General features: G+C 52.4%; 1 protein-coding gene across 8 annotated transcripts in view; it reads left to right on the top strand.

The window, feature by feature from the left end:
• Nucleotides 1–11,565, top strand: part of ANKS1B (ankyrin repeat and sterile alpha motif domain containing 1B) — a 755,486-nt gene extending 743,921 nt beyond the window's left edge. For 2 of the 8 annotated variants that reach the window (XM_004675770.2, XM_012720251.1), the window contains 2 exons: nucleotides 6,323–6,490; nucleotides 9,726–11,565. In XM_004675770.2, the coding sequence (XP_004675827.1) occupies nucleotides 6,323–6,490; nucleotides 9,726–9,836 (279 nt within the window). In that variant the 3' untranslated portion in view covers nucleotides 9,837–11,565. Of the gene's footprint in view, nucleotides 1–6,322; nucleotides 6,491–8,150; nucleotides 8,195–9,709 lie in introns of all 8 variants that reach the window. The other 6 variants (XM_012720254.1, XM_012720257.1, XM_012720256.1 and 3 more) reach the window with 5 other exon arrangements.
• The last annotated feature ends 5,475 nt before the right edge of the window (nucleotides 11,566–17,040 follow it).

Consider the following 17,040-nt stretch of genomic DNA (forward strand, 5'->3'; position numbering starts at 1 on the left):
CTGGAGCCCTGAAGAGATGGCTACAGAGTGATGATGGTCATTTGAAACTAGAAGATTTTCTCTAGTTTTTAATTGTTATCAAGATGGAGAGGCTCAGTATTTTTTATGATATAGAAATGATTCGTCTCTGCCAGGATGAGGGAGGGGGGGAAGGAAACCCACATCTCCACACTCAGTGGTAACCATAGTGACATATCCATATACCCGCATTCTGTGCCGTCTCTGTCCGTATAGACAAATTGCTTTACGTACAGTCTTTGAACCAGTTCTTTAAATGAGTTCTCATTTTGAGTGGCTGCCTAATGTTCCTGGGTCTATGGAGTATACTTCATCAGCTCCCTACTAATGAAATTTTACATACTGCAATGAATTTCCCTGCACATGTGCCCATGAACCCTTGAACCCAAAAGCTTTTCCAACCAGGAGTTTCCAACACGGAAAAATCCTAGTGACGCATCAGTTAATATTAGCGAGTTACCTCGGTGGCCAGAACGTTTCCTAGGGGCAGAGCGCCCACAATCTGTGATACAGTTCTCTCACACCAAACTCATGAATGAGCTGAGGCAAAGCCTCAGTGATGAGGCTGCAGCAGGACAACGGGGCCTGTCTTGGTCTTTCCATGAGCCTCCCCTCCCCCACTGCACGCAGTGAGTGGCACCTTACAGGCCAGGCACCAGCAATTCGGCCCCCGACACAGGTGGAAGTAGTTTAGTAAATATCCGTGGTGATGTTCAGCTGCAGTCCTGCTGCTTTAAAGAGCCCACAGCAAAGAGGAGTTTGCCTGAGCCTGCCTCCAGCTTGCATACGAAAAACCAGTTTGCATCCCAGATTACAGTTGTGATCTGTCTTTCAACGGGATGGCTCCTTGGAGTCCTCTAATGTAGCAGTTGCACAGATCAAAATCCAGGAGCGGAGGGAGGGCTCCAGAGATTGTAATGAGCTTTGTGTTTGCTGGACAGCGGTCCCCACTGAGCTGGGGTTCCCTGCCCCCATCTTTAAGAGGATGTGGTACTTCCTATCCCCCACACTGAGGCAGGGGCAGGTCACAGGTTCGGAACCCCTGTGTTGGTTCATGTCAGATCATCCAGGGCACCCTTTGCTTAGAGGATGCCCCTGCCCCAGTCCTGGCAGGCAGGCCAATGGCAAGGCCTCTAGGTGCCTTGGCCCCAGGCAGGAGGCATCAGTCAGGATGCAGGAACTTCTGCACTTTAGTGTTTGGTTTTTTTTAAAGATTTATTTCTTTATGCATCTAGAACTGGGGTACAAGCAGAGGTGCAGGGGTGGTGAGAGGCTTCACCATAGGCAGAGTCGGGGGCAGAACAGGCAGATCGATGAAGTACACTGCTGAGGGGAGCAGCGGGCGGGTCAGGAGAGGTCTGCCACGCCATGTGGGTCAGCTCTGGGGCCGGGGATCGAACTTGCACTGAAGTGGCTGCAGCCAGCTTGCAGTGCTGCACCCTAACCCATTGTACCACCAGGGAGGGCCAACACGTTAGTGTTTCTAAGTTGTTTTGTTTTTTTTTTTTTTGTTAATAAAACAGTTTGCAGAAGCCCCTTATTTTATCTTAAGTCGAGTCCTAAGGTGTCGCGCACAGCTAGTTCTAACCCTAGGGCTCACATCCCAGCTCAGCCGGGTGCTGGCTTCACGAGCCACTGAGACAGGTGACCGTGGCAGCCTGATTATCTCACATGCGCATGGAGACAGTGCTAGTGCTTCCACCCAGGGCGGTGGCTCGGGGTCACCGAGTCGCCCGTCAGAGGGTGAGGTGGTGTGCGTGGTGGAGATTAACAAAAATTAGCAGTGTTGCCATCAGGGTAAGGATTATTTGGAGTGATTCACAAATTCTAGGACCACTGAGGTGGGGGCTGCAGGTGTTATTCCTATTCTGAACACAAGCAAAGCGAGGCTCAGAGCCCAGGCTTCCCAGTCACCCCCACACCACACCGCCCTCTGAACACACACACATGTGCACACTAGACTGTGGCTCGTGGGCTCCCCCTCTTGTTTGGTGGTCTTGAGAAATAGAAAATACTCAAGGCCAGTTGAATGTGGCCTCAGGGAAGAGACTGTCCCTACCGAAGTCAAGGAAGGCATTTTCCAGTAAGTGGGAGAGGCAGAAGGAGCCAGAGTCTCAGGACCAGAATGCAGCTTCGAGAGCAAATGAATAAAGTTGAGTCTGCACTTATGGCCCGAGGGAGGTGTAAGTAGAGATGAGCAGGGATGTGCCAGCCAGCTCTGTGGCTTGGACTGGCTCAAGGCAAGGGTCACTTTAGCACGTCGGTGCGGCGTTGTGACCGGGAGGGGTCACGGGCCTCAGCCTTGGCTGCAGCCACTGGGGCTTCAGGATGGGCTGTACCCTGTTCACCCTGCGCTGCCCAGCCGGCTCCCCTCTCTGTGGGCAAGTGGGGGCAGCCAAGCCTCATGAGCCTCAGACACTGTCCCAGCTATCTATTTTTGCTTAACAAATCACCCCAAAACCTATGGCATAAAAGCATCTGTTATTTTACAATTAGATACATCAGGAATTGAGGTGAGCTTGGCACTTCTGCCCTGCTCTGCTGCACCATCTCGGGGCTGCCGCTGGGCCAGAGTCGTCTGTCCGGCCTGTGTCCTCGCTAGGTGGCGTCTCCTGGAGCCTCAGGGCACAGGGTGACTTCCGCATTCCTTGCCTGGACTCCAGGCCAGCAGCTGCTGTTTCTCCCCAGGCAGCCTCCCCGGAGCCCAGGGGCTGTTGGGGGTGCTCAGACTTGCTAGGCCCGAGCGGCTACCCTGGGAGCAAGGGCCCAGCCTGAGCAGCAAGGCTTCTCGCCATCCAGACTCCGAAGGCCCCATGGGTCACCTCTGCCACCTTCTAATCCAGATTCACGAAGGTAGAACAGACTTGGCCTCTGAACAGGGGAAGCGCCTGCTGCGTGGGAAGGAAAAGCACTGGCGTGACTCTTCTAGATGAGTTGCCGGGGTCCGTATGGTTGAGAACATAGGCTTTAAGTCACAAGAGTTGCTTCTTCTCAGAGCCCTGTGACTCCCTAGCTCTGTGATGCCAGGCAAGTTCCTTGCCCTCTCTGAGCCTCAATGTCCTGAACCACAAACGAGCACAGGGGTGCAGTACTGCAGGTGATCACGATGATGTTCAAATGAGACCCACCTGGGGCTTAGCGCAGTGCCTGACCCCGGACGGCCGCGGTGCTTCTTATAGTAACTAAAGGTGTCGGCTCCAGCCTGCAGTGTGAACGTGCGTCCGTCCGTTCAACCAGCACCTGCCGGGCACCTGCTGTGTCCCAGGCACCGTGCAAGGCCCTGAGCTCCCCACAGTTGCAGGGATGATAATATATTGAAAGCCCAAACTGGTTGGGCTTCCAGGCTTTGGAGCAGCATCCCTGGCTCCTCGCTGCCAGCCACCCTTGGGTCAGCAAGCCTAACTCGAAAGGGAAGCAAGGGTTGGTCACTCCCGGCCTCCCGGATACTGCAGTATTATTTCTGGCCGTGTCCCCATTGGGTCTCGTGTGCTCATGATAACTCTCCCGCTCTAAACAGTGGGGTACACCGAAGGAGAGGCAGGAAAAGCAAACGCTCTCCCCCTTTCGAATGTGTGTCCTCGGGTGCCTCTGCGGGCTTCTGTCCTTCCCCCCCCAACCCCCCAAGGCTCTGGTGTGTTGGTAGCAGAGGACTTGGCGTGCATATGGCCCAGCGGTGACCAGCTGCTCCTTGGAGACACAAACCCAGTGCCACGGGCCATCCCCGATGTGCGGCATCGGTAACTGGGACATTGTGGTGATAGAGCACAATGGAAAGCAGAAGCCAGATGTCCAGGAAAATGTGAGCGAAACCAGGAGAGGCCATTTGACTGGAAGCCAGAGTGCCACAGCGTCATAGCTGAGCAGTTTGCTCAGACAGGGAACTAATCAAAAATGAAAGGGCAGGGCCCTCCCTGGTGGTGCAGCAGGTTAAAGCACAGCGCTAAGAAGCTAAAGTCACTTTAGCCTGAGTTTGATCCCCACCCCAGAGGTGACCACATGGCGTGGCAGACCTCTCCTGACCTGCCCGCTGCTCCCCTCAGCAGTGTATCTCAATAGATCTGCTTGTTCTGCTCCCCACTCTGTCTCTGGTGAAGCCTCTCACCGCCCCTACGCCTCTGACCTGTACCCCAGTTCTGTGTGCATGAATAAATAAATCTTTAAAAAAGAAAAAATGAAAGGGCAGCATTCTAACGCCTTACCTTTCAGAACCTCCAGGCTTCCTGTAATCGTCATGTGAAAAATCTCACTTGCTCAAATGAGCATCTTTGACTTTCACTTGAAGATGGGGCTGTCAGTGAATCGCACTTTCAGGAGCTTTTTCAAAGTTAATAATAAAGGCAGTCACACCCAGCTCGACAAGCTGCAGGCTAGGGGACCCAGAGCTGACATCCTCCCTGGTCCAGGGGAGCATCTGCTCCCAACCCCAGACAGACAGACAGCCGGGCACCTGCCGCCCCGATGGCAGAGGTGACTAAGGCCAAGGTTGAGGCTCCTGCTGGAGGCCACCAAGTTGCAGGCCCAGGCTGACAGCACTGGGGGAGGCCTGTGTAGGCTGCTGCAGGGCTCAGCCCCCTCGGCTGAGGGATGGCCAGAGCTGTCTGCCGGCCTCCTCCACTGTCACTTGCTGTGCTTACTAATTTACTAGTCTGACTCATCCTCGGAGGCAACAGGGCTCAGTGCTCATTGCCGGAGACACAAGGGGTTCAGCATCTCCGGCAAGCACACGTCTGTCTGTCCGTGGCTTCTGAACCGGGAGCTCAGCCAAGACAGACGCCTCTGTCCAACCAGCTCTCAAGCTCAACCCTGGACAGACAGCCGGGCACCTGCCATCTTCATGGCAGTGGTGACCAAGGCCAAGGTCGAGGCTCCTGGTGGAGGCCACCAAGTCCCCAGCCGACTGTGCTGGAGGAGACGCATGAAGGCAGAGAATGCTCAAGCATTTTCCCCACTTGGTCTAAGGCCTTGAGCACGTGGCATTGACCTGAAGTGTGGGCAGCACAGAGCCTGGGGCCTCTCCCCTGGGGCCCCTGAAGGAAGCTCCTCCCATCCTGCTGCAGAGGGAACACCGCCAGCTGAGCTCCCCGGAACCCTGGCCATCAGGCTTGTTGAGGGGAAGGGTGGACATGAGGGGGAGGGCCCAGCTACAGAGTCAGCGTGAGCAGGATGCTGCTTCTGTGGTTTTGAAAAACTAGGCCCAGCCTTCTACGGCCAGTCACCAGCATGAAAACTCGGGGCTGACCCTGCCTCTCTCATTCGGTGAGGTGACTTTAAGCTCCCTGACTGATGGGCATCTGCTTCTTGGACACACCACGTCCTCCCGGTGTGGCCAAGCCCTTGCCGCCTCTCCAGGGCCAGATAACGTTTCCTCAGTGCCAGAAGACAGCACAGAGCTGTGCTTGGGAAGGCAGAAACCAAAGCTCCGTGCCAGGAGAAGAGAGGAGAAGGATGAAAGAGGTCGTCTGGAGGGGGTTGATTGAAGGTCTGGAGAACAGACGCCCGCTCTGGGGCTGCTGGCATGGCGCGCTGGCCTGCCAGGACCTCCCTGTCTCACTGATTTGGTGATAGTGTGGCGCGGACCCACAGGGCACACCATGCCTCGGGCACGCGCTGTGTAACTGGCTGTTTGCAGGCTCTCTCTGGAACGGGGAGACGCCACAGCAGCGTGGCGAATGCCTCTCCCCTCCACCTAAATTAGATTGTGATTGTGTCTCAGAGATGTTCACTGAATCACAGATGTTGGCCCCAAACTTCTCAGAACAACCCCCGTGGAGTGTGTGGGATCACTCACCTCACAGGCACGCTGAGACGCGCTCGGAGCTGGGATCATCCTCACAGCCACGCTGAGACGCTCTCAGAGCTCAGCTTCAGGCCCCGAGTCGCCCCTTCCTTCCAAGGCCTGGGGAGCAAGCCACATGTCCACAAGGGGGGCTGTGAAAGGAGTGGGCACCAGAGTGGTGGGGGTGGGCCCAGCTGGCAGTGGGCAAAGTGGGCGCCACTCCCCGGCATAGCTGTCAACAGCAAGCTGCCTCAGTGACTAACACCAGCCCCTGTAGGCCTCACATGGGGCCTGGCGTGTCCTGTTCCTGTACACTTGCCCTCACCACGGTTTGGCCTGGCACAAGGGTCACTTGAGTGCGCTCGGTGTGGCGCTGTGACCGGGAGGGGACCCGGGCATCAGCCTGGGCTGCAGCCAGTGTGGTATTTCAAGTCCTCGCCACTCCCCTCCCACCCCCAACGTCCTCGGCCCCCTGCGTGCTCTGGTCTGCAACGTGCCTGTTGCCGACCTGTCTCGTTTCTCTTGCAGAATTTAGCCTACGAAATCATCCTAACGCTGGGCCAGGCATTTGAAGTCGCTTACCAGCTAGCGCTACAAGCGAGGAAAGGGGGGCACTCCTCCACGCTTCCAGAAAGCTTTGAGAACAAACCCTCCAAACCCATCCCCAAGCCGCGTGTTAGCATCCGCAAGTCCGTGGTAAGTAGAAAAGACACTCTGGTTCTGAAAACCTTGACGAGGAGGGAAAGGGTGATGCTCTGGGGGCCCTTGCATGGAGTGGGAGCCTTTGGAAACCCTCTGTCCTTTCCTTCGGCCTCCTTGGGCATGGGTCCATCACCAGCTGAGCCCAGTTCCTGCAGTCTTGAGGCACCATCTGCCTGAACCTGGGGGCTCCTGAGAAAATCCCACTTCCTGTCACCCGAGGTCGCCCGTTCAAGAACACTGGGCATTGCCTCTGTCCTGGGGGAGCCTTCCCTGCAGGTCCTGGCGAGCCCGGGCACGGTGTTCCCGAAGCTTTGGCTTCTGTTCCCCGCTGGGCGCGAAGCCTCCTGCAGACGCCTGGCGTGCAGGGAGGTTGGCAGAGACGCACCGTGCAGGCCGTCCAGGTGCCCAGAGAGGGGGAGCTGGACGTGCCCGGGTTGGACATCAGGTGGAGCTGCTCTTCCTCTAGGGAGGCCGCAGGCCAGCGTCCCGGGCGGTACCTGACCAGCACCTGGCCCTGCTCCCCAGCCCCCTGGAGCCCCCAGCCCCGCCCCCTACCCCGAGCCCAGGCTCCCTCAGAGCCGGGTCTGCCCAGAAGGCACCACCCTCCTCCCAGCGGCCCGCCTCCCAACAGATCGCAGACTTCAAGGGGCCTCCCCTGGGGCAGCGGTACCTGAGCTGGAAGGTTCCCAGCCAGCCTCCCATCTGGCTGTGCTCCAGCTGCTGGGCCGCGTCCTAGAAGCCCCGGGATGGGGCAGGCAGGCAGCCCCCAGAGCTTTGCTCTCGTGCCCACACCGCCTTCCATCTGTAACTCTCTCCTCCTTCCCTGTGACCCCCGTCCCCAGTTTCGGGGTGGGGGGGGCGTGTGGGGATTTTTCATGTTTACAGAGAGACACCTCTCTTTGTGACCATGTGGCTTCTTGTTTACAATCTTTTTGGCCCCGACTCCTGTCACCATTCATGGCAGTTCCAGCATCCATGGGGTCCGTCCCTCCAGCATCTGGCCTCTCTGTTCCTTGACAGCCCGCTTCTGGGGCTTTCCCTCCCCCCATAGCCGTTCATTCACTGCCCTCATCGCTGATCATCACCTGTGACAGCCCCCTCTGAGACCACACTCAGACCCCTAGTCCTCCCTCGGCACCTGCCATCCCTGACTCCCTGACCCCCCCCCGGCCCCCCAGGAATCCAGACTCATGTTCAGTTCCACTTTGATATTTCACAAGAAGCGGATACCGAGTGTGCCCAGGGCAGAACTCTTGGCTTTCCGCTCCATCATCTTTCCCAGTCAGTAGCCCACACACCCAGTCCTGTGCTGTTCAAGCCCCGGATCTAGACGCCAACTCTGACCCTCTGCCCAAAGGAAGCAGACCCCTCCCGCTTTACACCTGAAACACACCCCACACCGACCCACGCCTCTCCATCTCCCTTCCGTGTTTCTCCTCCCAGCGTCCGCCACGGTGGCCCCCCAAAACCACGCAGCACACCTCTAGCAGACCCCTCCCCTCCCAGGCACCAGGGTGTCCTTCCGTGACCTTGGCATTGCTGCCCCGCATGCCTGAGACCTAATCTCCCGGCACACTCCTCTTTGACACCCCGACCTGAGCCTTCACCTGGAAAACTCTCCCCCTAATTTCCGCTGACTCCATCTTTTCATCAGGTCTCAGCTACACAAAGAGGCTCTTCCTGACCACCCAAACCAAGGTAGACACCTAGTCACGCTCAAGCGTACCACCTGCTTTTAATTCTGTGTAGCATCTGTTTATTGTCTGTCTCCCCCCCGCCCCCACGGAAATGTAAGTTAAATGTCCAGGACTTTTCAGAATGCTTCCGGGATACTCTTAGCCTAGTGTGCTCCTCTCGTGCAGGCGGGGCGCCTCTGTCTGTAGCAGGAGCCTCCAGCTGGCGCTACTCTGTCCCTGTAGATTGCCTCCGGGAGAGCACAAAAGGTCGGGTGCGGAAGGGCGCATAGAATGTTCATCTAGACGCCTTCCTCGAGACACAGCAAATTGCAGTCTATAACACGGGTGGTCTTTAGACACCTTGCTATCCCACCTCCCACCCCCACCCCCACCCCCAACGGGCGGCCCTCTTCCATTTCCCTCGGCACCCCCGGTTTTGTGGAGAGCTAATCCGTGACTCCTAAGGACTTGGGAGTTCTCCCCACAGCCTTGTGAAAACACAGTCAGGCCACACTGGAAGCAGCTGGTGGATGCCCCAGCCTGCAGAAAGTGCCAGACTCACAGTGCAGGAGGAACGGGAGAGGCCTTCCTGAGATTTGCACCTGCTGTTCCCCCTCCCTCACCCCCACCAGGTGAACCCTTGCTTGTTGTCCCACCCTCCATGTAGGCCTTTTCTTGCACAGTCTTTGAAGACTATGCATTCTATCAGTTTTATTGTGTGCCTGCAATTCACTGGGTTGTCGGGAGCTTTTCTGGGCTTGGGAGAAAACAGGGAGCAAAGCAGACCCAACCCCACCTTTGTGAGCACACATTGTAATGGAGCATGAACAGATACATACAATATGATGTGTGTGGCATGCCGATGATGAAGAACAGAGCGGATGAGGAGAACAGAGACGTTGGGGTGCTATTTTATATGGGGTTCACAGGTTTAAGCCACAACCTGAGTGACTCTACAGTGCAGAGCCTGCGGGTGTCTGGAGGAGAGCAGAGAACGCGCCCCAGGGCCCCAGGGCCCCGGGGCCCCAGGTGTGGACTCGGTCCAGGCAGCGGCCAGGAGGCCCATGTGGCTGGAGCAGAGAGTCAGGCAGGGCCACTGTAGAGGACCGTGACCTTTATTCTGACTGTGATAGAAACCACTGGAGGTTTGTGAACCAGGCAGTGACACGCGCTGGTCCTCCTCCTCCAGGAAGCCGCCCTGGCTGCCTGACACGGAGCTGATGGCTTTCGTGTGTGCCCACCGACTGCCCTCTCTTCCCCTCATAGCTCACTTCTCAGTATTGAAATCTGTTTCTATGTCTGCTCCCCATCTGTGTGCCCTCGAGGACAAAGGCCGTGTCTCTTTCGCTGTCCCTCCTCCCTCCCCCCCAGTGCCTTGCACACAGTCCATATGCAATAAATGTGTGTCCAGAGAACAAGGACTCTCAGACACCGGCCTCCTGGAAGTCCTGCCGAGGCACGGGGTTGGGTCCGGGCAGCGTCAGGGCGTCAGGATGCATGCTTGACCCCTGCACCGGTACCGTGTGACAGGCATCAGCCTTTCTGTTTTAAAGCAGATCGACCCATCTGAGCAAAAGACTTTGGCCAATCTGCCATGGATTGTAGAGCCGGGACAAGAAACCAAGAGGGGAATTAATACCAAGTATGAAACCACAATTTTCTGATCCTCACCCGCCCGCCTGTCCTCGTGGTGCCTTGCACGCCGAAGCCCGGAGCAGGCCTTCCTTCGCCTCCGTTCCCACCCAGCCCAGGAGGAAGACTGCTCTGTTTGCGTGGCCTTGTCACGGGTGAGAGGCCACTGGCCCTTCCTGGGAAGTTCTTTTCTGTACCAGTGGCAGGAAGCACTACCAAGACTTTCCAGTCCTTACCCCTGAGAGGCACGAGTTGAGATGTTTTGCTGACTCCCCTTCCTGCCACCCGCCAAGGTATTTCTAAGGACTTTGTCTTGCTCTGCTATATTTGGGGATAAGACCTTTCTAAGACTAAGTGCAGGGGATACCTAATACTGCCTAAACGTAGAAAATTCTTGGGTGTATTTTTCACTGTCAGCAGTTTTAAAGGTAGAACCAGAACAGAACTACCACCATCAAGCATCTGTAAAACCAGTCTATCCTCAAGTACCATTTCCTGCAAAAGGACAAAACCACCCTCATGAAATCCTGTTTCCCAATTTCTATATTTGTGGATTTTATATGTCATCAACTGTCAGATAAAGAAAACCTTTACATCTATGGATTGATTCAAAATTTAAGAATGATTTAAACAGAAATTTATTATGCACAGAAAAATGTGTCTTGTATTAAATATTTTTATTAAAAGAATGTTTCATTCATGCATTGCTAAGAGAAGTAGGTTCGTTGTGAGGGATGCTTCTGATTTATTTCAAATAACTAAACTGCTATCATGAGGGCTGGCTCGGATTGGCTCGGGTGTGGCAAAGCCCTGAGCGTGCTCAGCAGAGCTGATCTCGGGAAGCCGTCTGGCTTCAAACCAAAAGTGCTGACACAGTCATAAGCCTGTAAAGATGTTTTTTTTTTTTAAATCTTCACAGTGTTTTAAAGGACATGTTAAAAAAAAAAAAACAACTAGGGCTTCTACTGTCAAGATTTCTGTCATGGAAACCTTGTTTGAGAAAGATGTTAATAAAATTCTATTGCAAAAATTTTTTTCTATAAAAAATAAATACAAAAAAAAGAAGAAATTCCAAAGTAATAAAACTCTTTTCTTGAAACAAAAAAATAAATAAATGTTTGCTTACTATTTGATTAAATAAAATTTACTTACATTTCTTTAAGGTATTTTAATTTTTTTAATGTCTCTGTGGAGTATTTGTATGATACCATATGTATATTTATGTAGAATCAAATTATATAAACAGTACCAATATCATTAGAGAAAAAAATAACATTTTAAAGTATATTGTTCTAACCGATCATATTGTGAATCATTTTGAAGTTCATTATAGCGATATTGATAAATTGTGGGATTGTCTTAATTTTTTTTATTAACCAATATTATTTTAAATCTGAGGTTACCAGTTATGTTCATCAGTTGGTGAGTTTTGAAGAAGGATAACTAAATTTTATTTCAAACTGACAAATGTATATGCTTTTAGTTCAGTGTTGAATTTTAATACACTATTAAATTACTTGAACTGAACAGTTCCTTGTATATATTTTGCCTATTCACTGTTGATATGTATGTAGTAAATTGAGAGTAAAATAACACTAAAATATGGTACCAAAAGGAAATTGTATAGGAGCAAAGTAAATAGTAGCTTTGCTGAAACAGAAACGTGTAAATATGCTTGGGCTTCCAGTTATAAATTTTGTAATTTTGTCATTATTTATATCCTATAAAAAGCACACAAAATAAAATGGAAATTGTACAGCCGCTGGTGCTTGGCATCCTTCTGTGAGCACCTTCCTGCTTCCATTTAGGATGCCTTCTCGGCATCCATACCTAAAGGGACCTTTTAATTGGCAAGATTATGGGGATGATTTGCTCAATTCCAACTTTAAGGAGTCGGAGAAAGATACACTGGACTTTAAAGATTGAGTTTCTGCCCAAAAGTTCCCACTGTGCATGTTTAAATATTAAAATAGACTGTACGGAGGTATTTATCAAAATAGAAATGTCTAAGACAAAAGAATCTCTCTACATCACTTTGTAAAACAACAGAGATGCATGCCTGGCTACACACTTGTCCAAGGACATCTCAGGCTGCCACAGAAATCACCATGAGGCTAGCATGCTAAAACAACAAATTTATTTCTCATCTTTCTGGAGGCTGGAAAATCTGAGCTCAAGGTGCCAGCAAGGTAGGCTTCATCGCCCAGCCTCCTCTGCTGGGTAGGCAGCCGCCATCTTGTTTTGGGCTCACCTGGCCTATTGCGTGCACACATGCGCAGTTGGGAAACTAGCAAGTTCTCAGGTGTGTCTTATTAGGACACTAACAGGCTCACGAGAGTCTTCCCTCTAGCCCAGTCTAACCTGACTCACCGCACAAAATAAACAAAACAGAAAACGACATTATGATTTCACTCATGCGTTATACAGAGAATGTAAATAGATGAATTAAATAAAACAAAAGTAAACTCTGGGATTATATGTGGTAACCAGAAAGGTGGGGATAGGGTGAAGAAGTCAATCAGGAAAACAGAGACGATGGAATGGATCAGACTAATTTGGACCCTTAGCAGTGACTTTAATGTAGTGCACACGTGCTCACTCTCAGAATGAGCATCTGAGAGGTATGTCATATTACAATCCTCTGTCTGTTTAAAAGACAATTTTAGTTACCTCACAATAACCCATCTCCAAATGCCACCACATTGGAGGAAGTAGGGTTTTGATTTTCAGGGGACCCGAACAATCCATAACAACATTCTTCAGACCTTTCATTTTTCCTACTCTGCGGGCCAGCTGTAAGCAGAGCAGTAACCGGGGCCTGGTTAGAGATATACACTGGAAGGTCCATACCCCATGACCCTCAGAAGATCTCCAAACTGCTGGATCAAAGTGCTCCCGAAACACACCAAAGTCCTCTTGAGGTGCCTTCAGCCTGAGTGCAGACTTGGGAGCTTTGAATCCCCCAAAACTAAAACCAGTCCGAAGTGAGGCAAGATCCAGAAGCCAAGGCAGGCATCCCAAAGGAAGTTAGGAAGGACTACGATTATGCATAATAATGCTTTTGTGAGCTGGTTTACCTCCCTCTTTTGTCCTTTCTAACCACCAAGACGTCAGTCATCCTCTTCTGCTCTCTGTGGATCAGATCCTTATTTATATCAATTATAGTCCCCAAGCTAAACAGATGGGTCATTGCAATTGAGGTCATATAAGAGCCTCACAGCATGTGGGGAAGGGGAGGGTGGAACAATAGGGGCAACTACCGGCCCTAGTGGCCATGTGAATGAGAAGGCAGGGTGGAGGGGCTGCCGGACAGGTCAAGGGTGTGACTAGCGGCACACGGAAAAGCTGGAGGACTGAATCCATGCAACGGACTACACAGCAGTCACTAGACACCCAGAGCAGGGCAGGGGAGTAGGAGGTGTGGCCTGAGGGGAAGGCAGCCCTTGCATGGAAGAAGGGGTTGGCAGCCCATTTTCCGAAGGAGAAACTTAACACTGCAATAACCATGGAGGAGGGGAGGAGAAGGCTCTTTGCTAATGTTATTCAAATAGGATTTCAATTAAAATACTCTTTAACCTTTTCTTATTAAATGATATTCCATGATAAATTTGGGTAAATGAGCCCTTTAAAAATTGTGTGTAGCTAGTTCATTAATAAGTCATAGAAGTGATTTTTCTCAAGACCGACCACAATCTGTTGGAATACTTGGGGATCTTGCTGGTGCCTCGAATGCTTGGGCATGAGGGCAGAGTTGACAGACTTAGAGAGCGAACACATGGTCAGTTTCTCAAAAAATCAATAAAAAATTCACACTTGGACCCCCTAAGTACTGTTGTTGCTAAGCTATTTCTGGAAAGAGATGGAAATGTGATAAGTGAGCTGATGGCCAGCATTCTCCCACGGCACTGGAGCACAATGAGCGTGTTTCCAATTTGTATGGAATAAAGCCTTTTAGAAGACATTAAGTTTTAGTTCCTTTTTGGTATGAGCTATTCACTGAGTATGTTTCCCATGAAAATTAAGCAGTCTGACAGTCATCACACATTTTCGTAAAATCAAATCGAGCAGTCAGCCAACACAACTCAGCAGAGTAGTCTTGCACCACAGCTGATGGGCCCACCGGTGCTCTCTCCTGTCTCCCCCAAACCAGCCCCGAGACCCTCAACTGCTGTCTGTGCAAATATGCAAAGAACCTGAGCATGGCCTGCCCCTCCCCCAGCAGTGTCCTGCCCCCCCACAGAAGCTTCCAGAGCAGCTCCGGCTCACTGCCTGATCACTGCCCTGTGTGTTGTGAGACCCGCCAGCACCCGTGTACTGGAACTGATGTTTGTGGTGGAGAATTTGACCCTAAGACTCTGGTGCTAACCCCAGGAAAGCCAAGTTAAGTTCCACTTAACTGCTGCCTGTCTTTATGTCCAGCAAATCCACTTAATGAGAACTCACTGTCGTAGAGTATTCATCTAAAGGTCATTCTCAGCTCAACATAACTCTCAAAGAATCCTAGCTAAAAGCTACTTATTGTCTCGTTTTGCTTTTCTCTCAAAATCTCAGCGATATGTGGAAAAACTGCCTGGGCATTTAACTTTCCACAGGTAGTTAGTAACCTAGGATGTAAAGACTTGCACATCCAGCTAGAACAGTGTCTCCCTTAAACAGCTCTAATGGGGTCACTCCAGCTGAAGGTGGCACCCGCATAGGTCATTACTTGGTTCAGACAGCAGAGGAACACTTGGGTTACTTGCCAGTTCACAGCCACAGGGGAACAACTTCCAGGTCCTGCCCTGCAAGCTGAGAGGACCCTCAAGTGGTGGGGGTGGGAGGGGAGCCTGAAGCAACCCCTCAAGGAGTCATAAAGGGGTTCAAGATACCTACAGGAAAGAGGCATTAGCTGTTTCCTGACATTTGAAAGGCTGGTTTCTTGCCACTTCCCAAAACTATATGCTCAGTTTTCTGAGAGAAAAAAAATGACTGTGTTAAACGTAGTCAAGAGAGGGTGAGGGAGAAGAAAGACACAGGACATTAAGGAATTGTTTTCACAGGCCATTTGGGGTGTGTGGGCTTGGAGAGGAGAGCTCGCAAGTTCGGATGACTTCAAGGCCACCCGGTGAGGAGAGCGAGGCTGTGTCTACTTCACCTCTAGGTCAGCTGCTCACTCTGGCTGATTGTTGCTGGATAGAAGGGAAGTTCTTGGGGCAACCAATTTTCTAAGAAATCACATTTTTCTGCAAAATCACTGGAATTTGAATATAGCTGTGGGCCAAACAAAACTCAACCATGGGCTGGCTATGGTCTTTATGTCCTTGTTTGTGACCTTCTACCCAACTGCAGCAGCTTCCCTGTCACTTAATCCCGGTGTCTGTGACTGGGGTGAGGGGGGAAAGGCAGGTAGGGGCAGGTAGGGGCTTTTGTTGAGCGGCCCCTACATACCAGGCTGACTTAGTGGAGTATCCGTTAGGGACTGGACGTAAGGACTGGAAGCAAAGACCAGAAACAGCAGAGTACTTAAAAAGGGGAGATGTTCTCTCGTGGAACCTGAACTTCATAGGTAGCTGGGGCTGGAGTCCACAGTAGTCATCAAAACACCCTGCTCCCTCTAGCGCCCTCTTCAGCATGTGCTGCCCAAATGCACATTCATTTCGTGAGTGGGAACAGCTGCGGGCGCTTCCTCTCCGCGTCCACCATCCCTGAATGTTGCCTGCACACCTTGTTCACATCTCATCGGCCACACCTGGAGGCTGGGAAACGCAGCTACTGGTCAGTGTAGCTGAGGCCCCAACAATGCAGGAGCTCAGGGGGAGGAGAGGGGAGAGGTGGAGCTTAGGAGGCGCCAGCAGTGTCTGGGGCCCCTGGGACCCCAAGGTGGAAGTGAGCCGCCAGAACCACGCAGGGAAGATCCCCACCGCGTTAACGTGCAGGCCGAGGGTCCGCGAGGCCAGCGCGCTGCAGGACCGCGCGGAAGGAGACGCTGCCCGCGCAAAGCTCACAGGGCACCGGGAGGCGGCAAGGTGGGCAGCGAGGGCAAAGGCGGAGCACCTGGATTTCAGCCGCCACCACACGCTGGGCTCGCCTGGGCAACTTGAAAAACTCCCAGAAAGGTTTGGCGCAGTTAAAGGACGGAGAATCAGGCCAAGTTTCTAACAAGCACGGACTTTATTGCGCTCCCTGGGGAGGTTCATTAACCCCCGCAGGGGCCGGAGAAGTGGCGCCTGCTGGCAACACGGGTAAGCTTTCATGTGGCATTGAAGTTGCTTTTGCAGAAACTGATTCCTCCATGCCGCTCATCAGTTCCCAGAATGCAGGCGGTTCCCAGATTTTAGGAGGCTCGAGGCGAGGAGGCTTCGGGTGTGCAGACAGGTACAGTCCCAGATCCAAGGTTCCCGCCCTGCCTTGCTTCTCCCGGCTAGACCTTGCACACCCCGGGTGTGGGTCCCATCCCTTGAGATTCTGGATTCGCTGGTCTAGATTGCAGACAGTTAAGTTCCCAAGTCATTCCAGGGACAGCAAAGACAAACTTCGCTCCGGGACAGATGAGGCCCACTGGTGCCTGAGGGGCTGCACCCCCCCCCCGCAGCTCCCCCCCCCCGCCTCCCTGGGGGGCAGATCCTGCAGAAGATCGGTGGCTGCTGGTCACACCGCTGGGATTTAAACTTCCTTCCACATGATGGCAAAAGCCACACAGTTTGGCACATGCCCAGCGGGCCCAGCAGCCAGCCTGAGGCCTGTCATTCTCGCCCAAGCCGCCAGTCTTAGGGGGAAACGAAGTCCGGCATGCACTCTGCAGATTCAGGGTCTGGGCACTCCGAACTGCAGATCCCAGCATTACCTCAGCACCCATCCCAGACGCCACAACTACAAATCCCAGCATCAGCAGAGAGAAGCCTGCTGGGACTGAGGGTGGAGCTAAGCAGCCATGTTTGGGTATAAAACCCCACCTGTAGCTTTGGGAGTGTTTTGGCTTCTTCGCTCCCAGCTTTTCACGGCTCTCATCGTGCTGTTGGGGTTCCAGGTCAACGGAACTGGTAGGAGCATTAACCAGCTTACCTCCCATTTTTTTCTCTGAGTTACTCATTCCCCTTTCTCTTGTAAATAAACCCTTTTTTTAAAAAAATCATTTATTTATGCATACAGAACTGGGGTACAGTCCAGAGGTGAAGGGCAGTGAGAGGCTTCACCAGAGACAGAGTGGGGAGCAGAACAGGCAGATCAATGAAGTACACTGCTGAGGGGAGCAGCGGG

Source organism: Condylura cristata, unplaced genomic scaffold (genome assembly GCF_000260355.1).
Source record: "Condylura cristata isolate star-nosed mole 26May11 unplaced genomic scaffold, ConCri1.0 scaffold00004, whole genome shotgun sequence".
In the NCBI taxonomy this organism is placed as follows: Eukaryota; Metazoa; Chordata; class Mammalia; order Eulipotyphla; family Talpidae; genus Condylura; species Condylura cristata.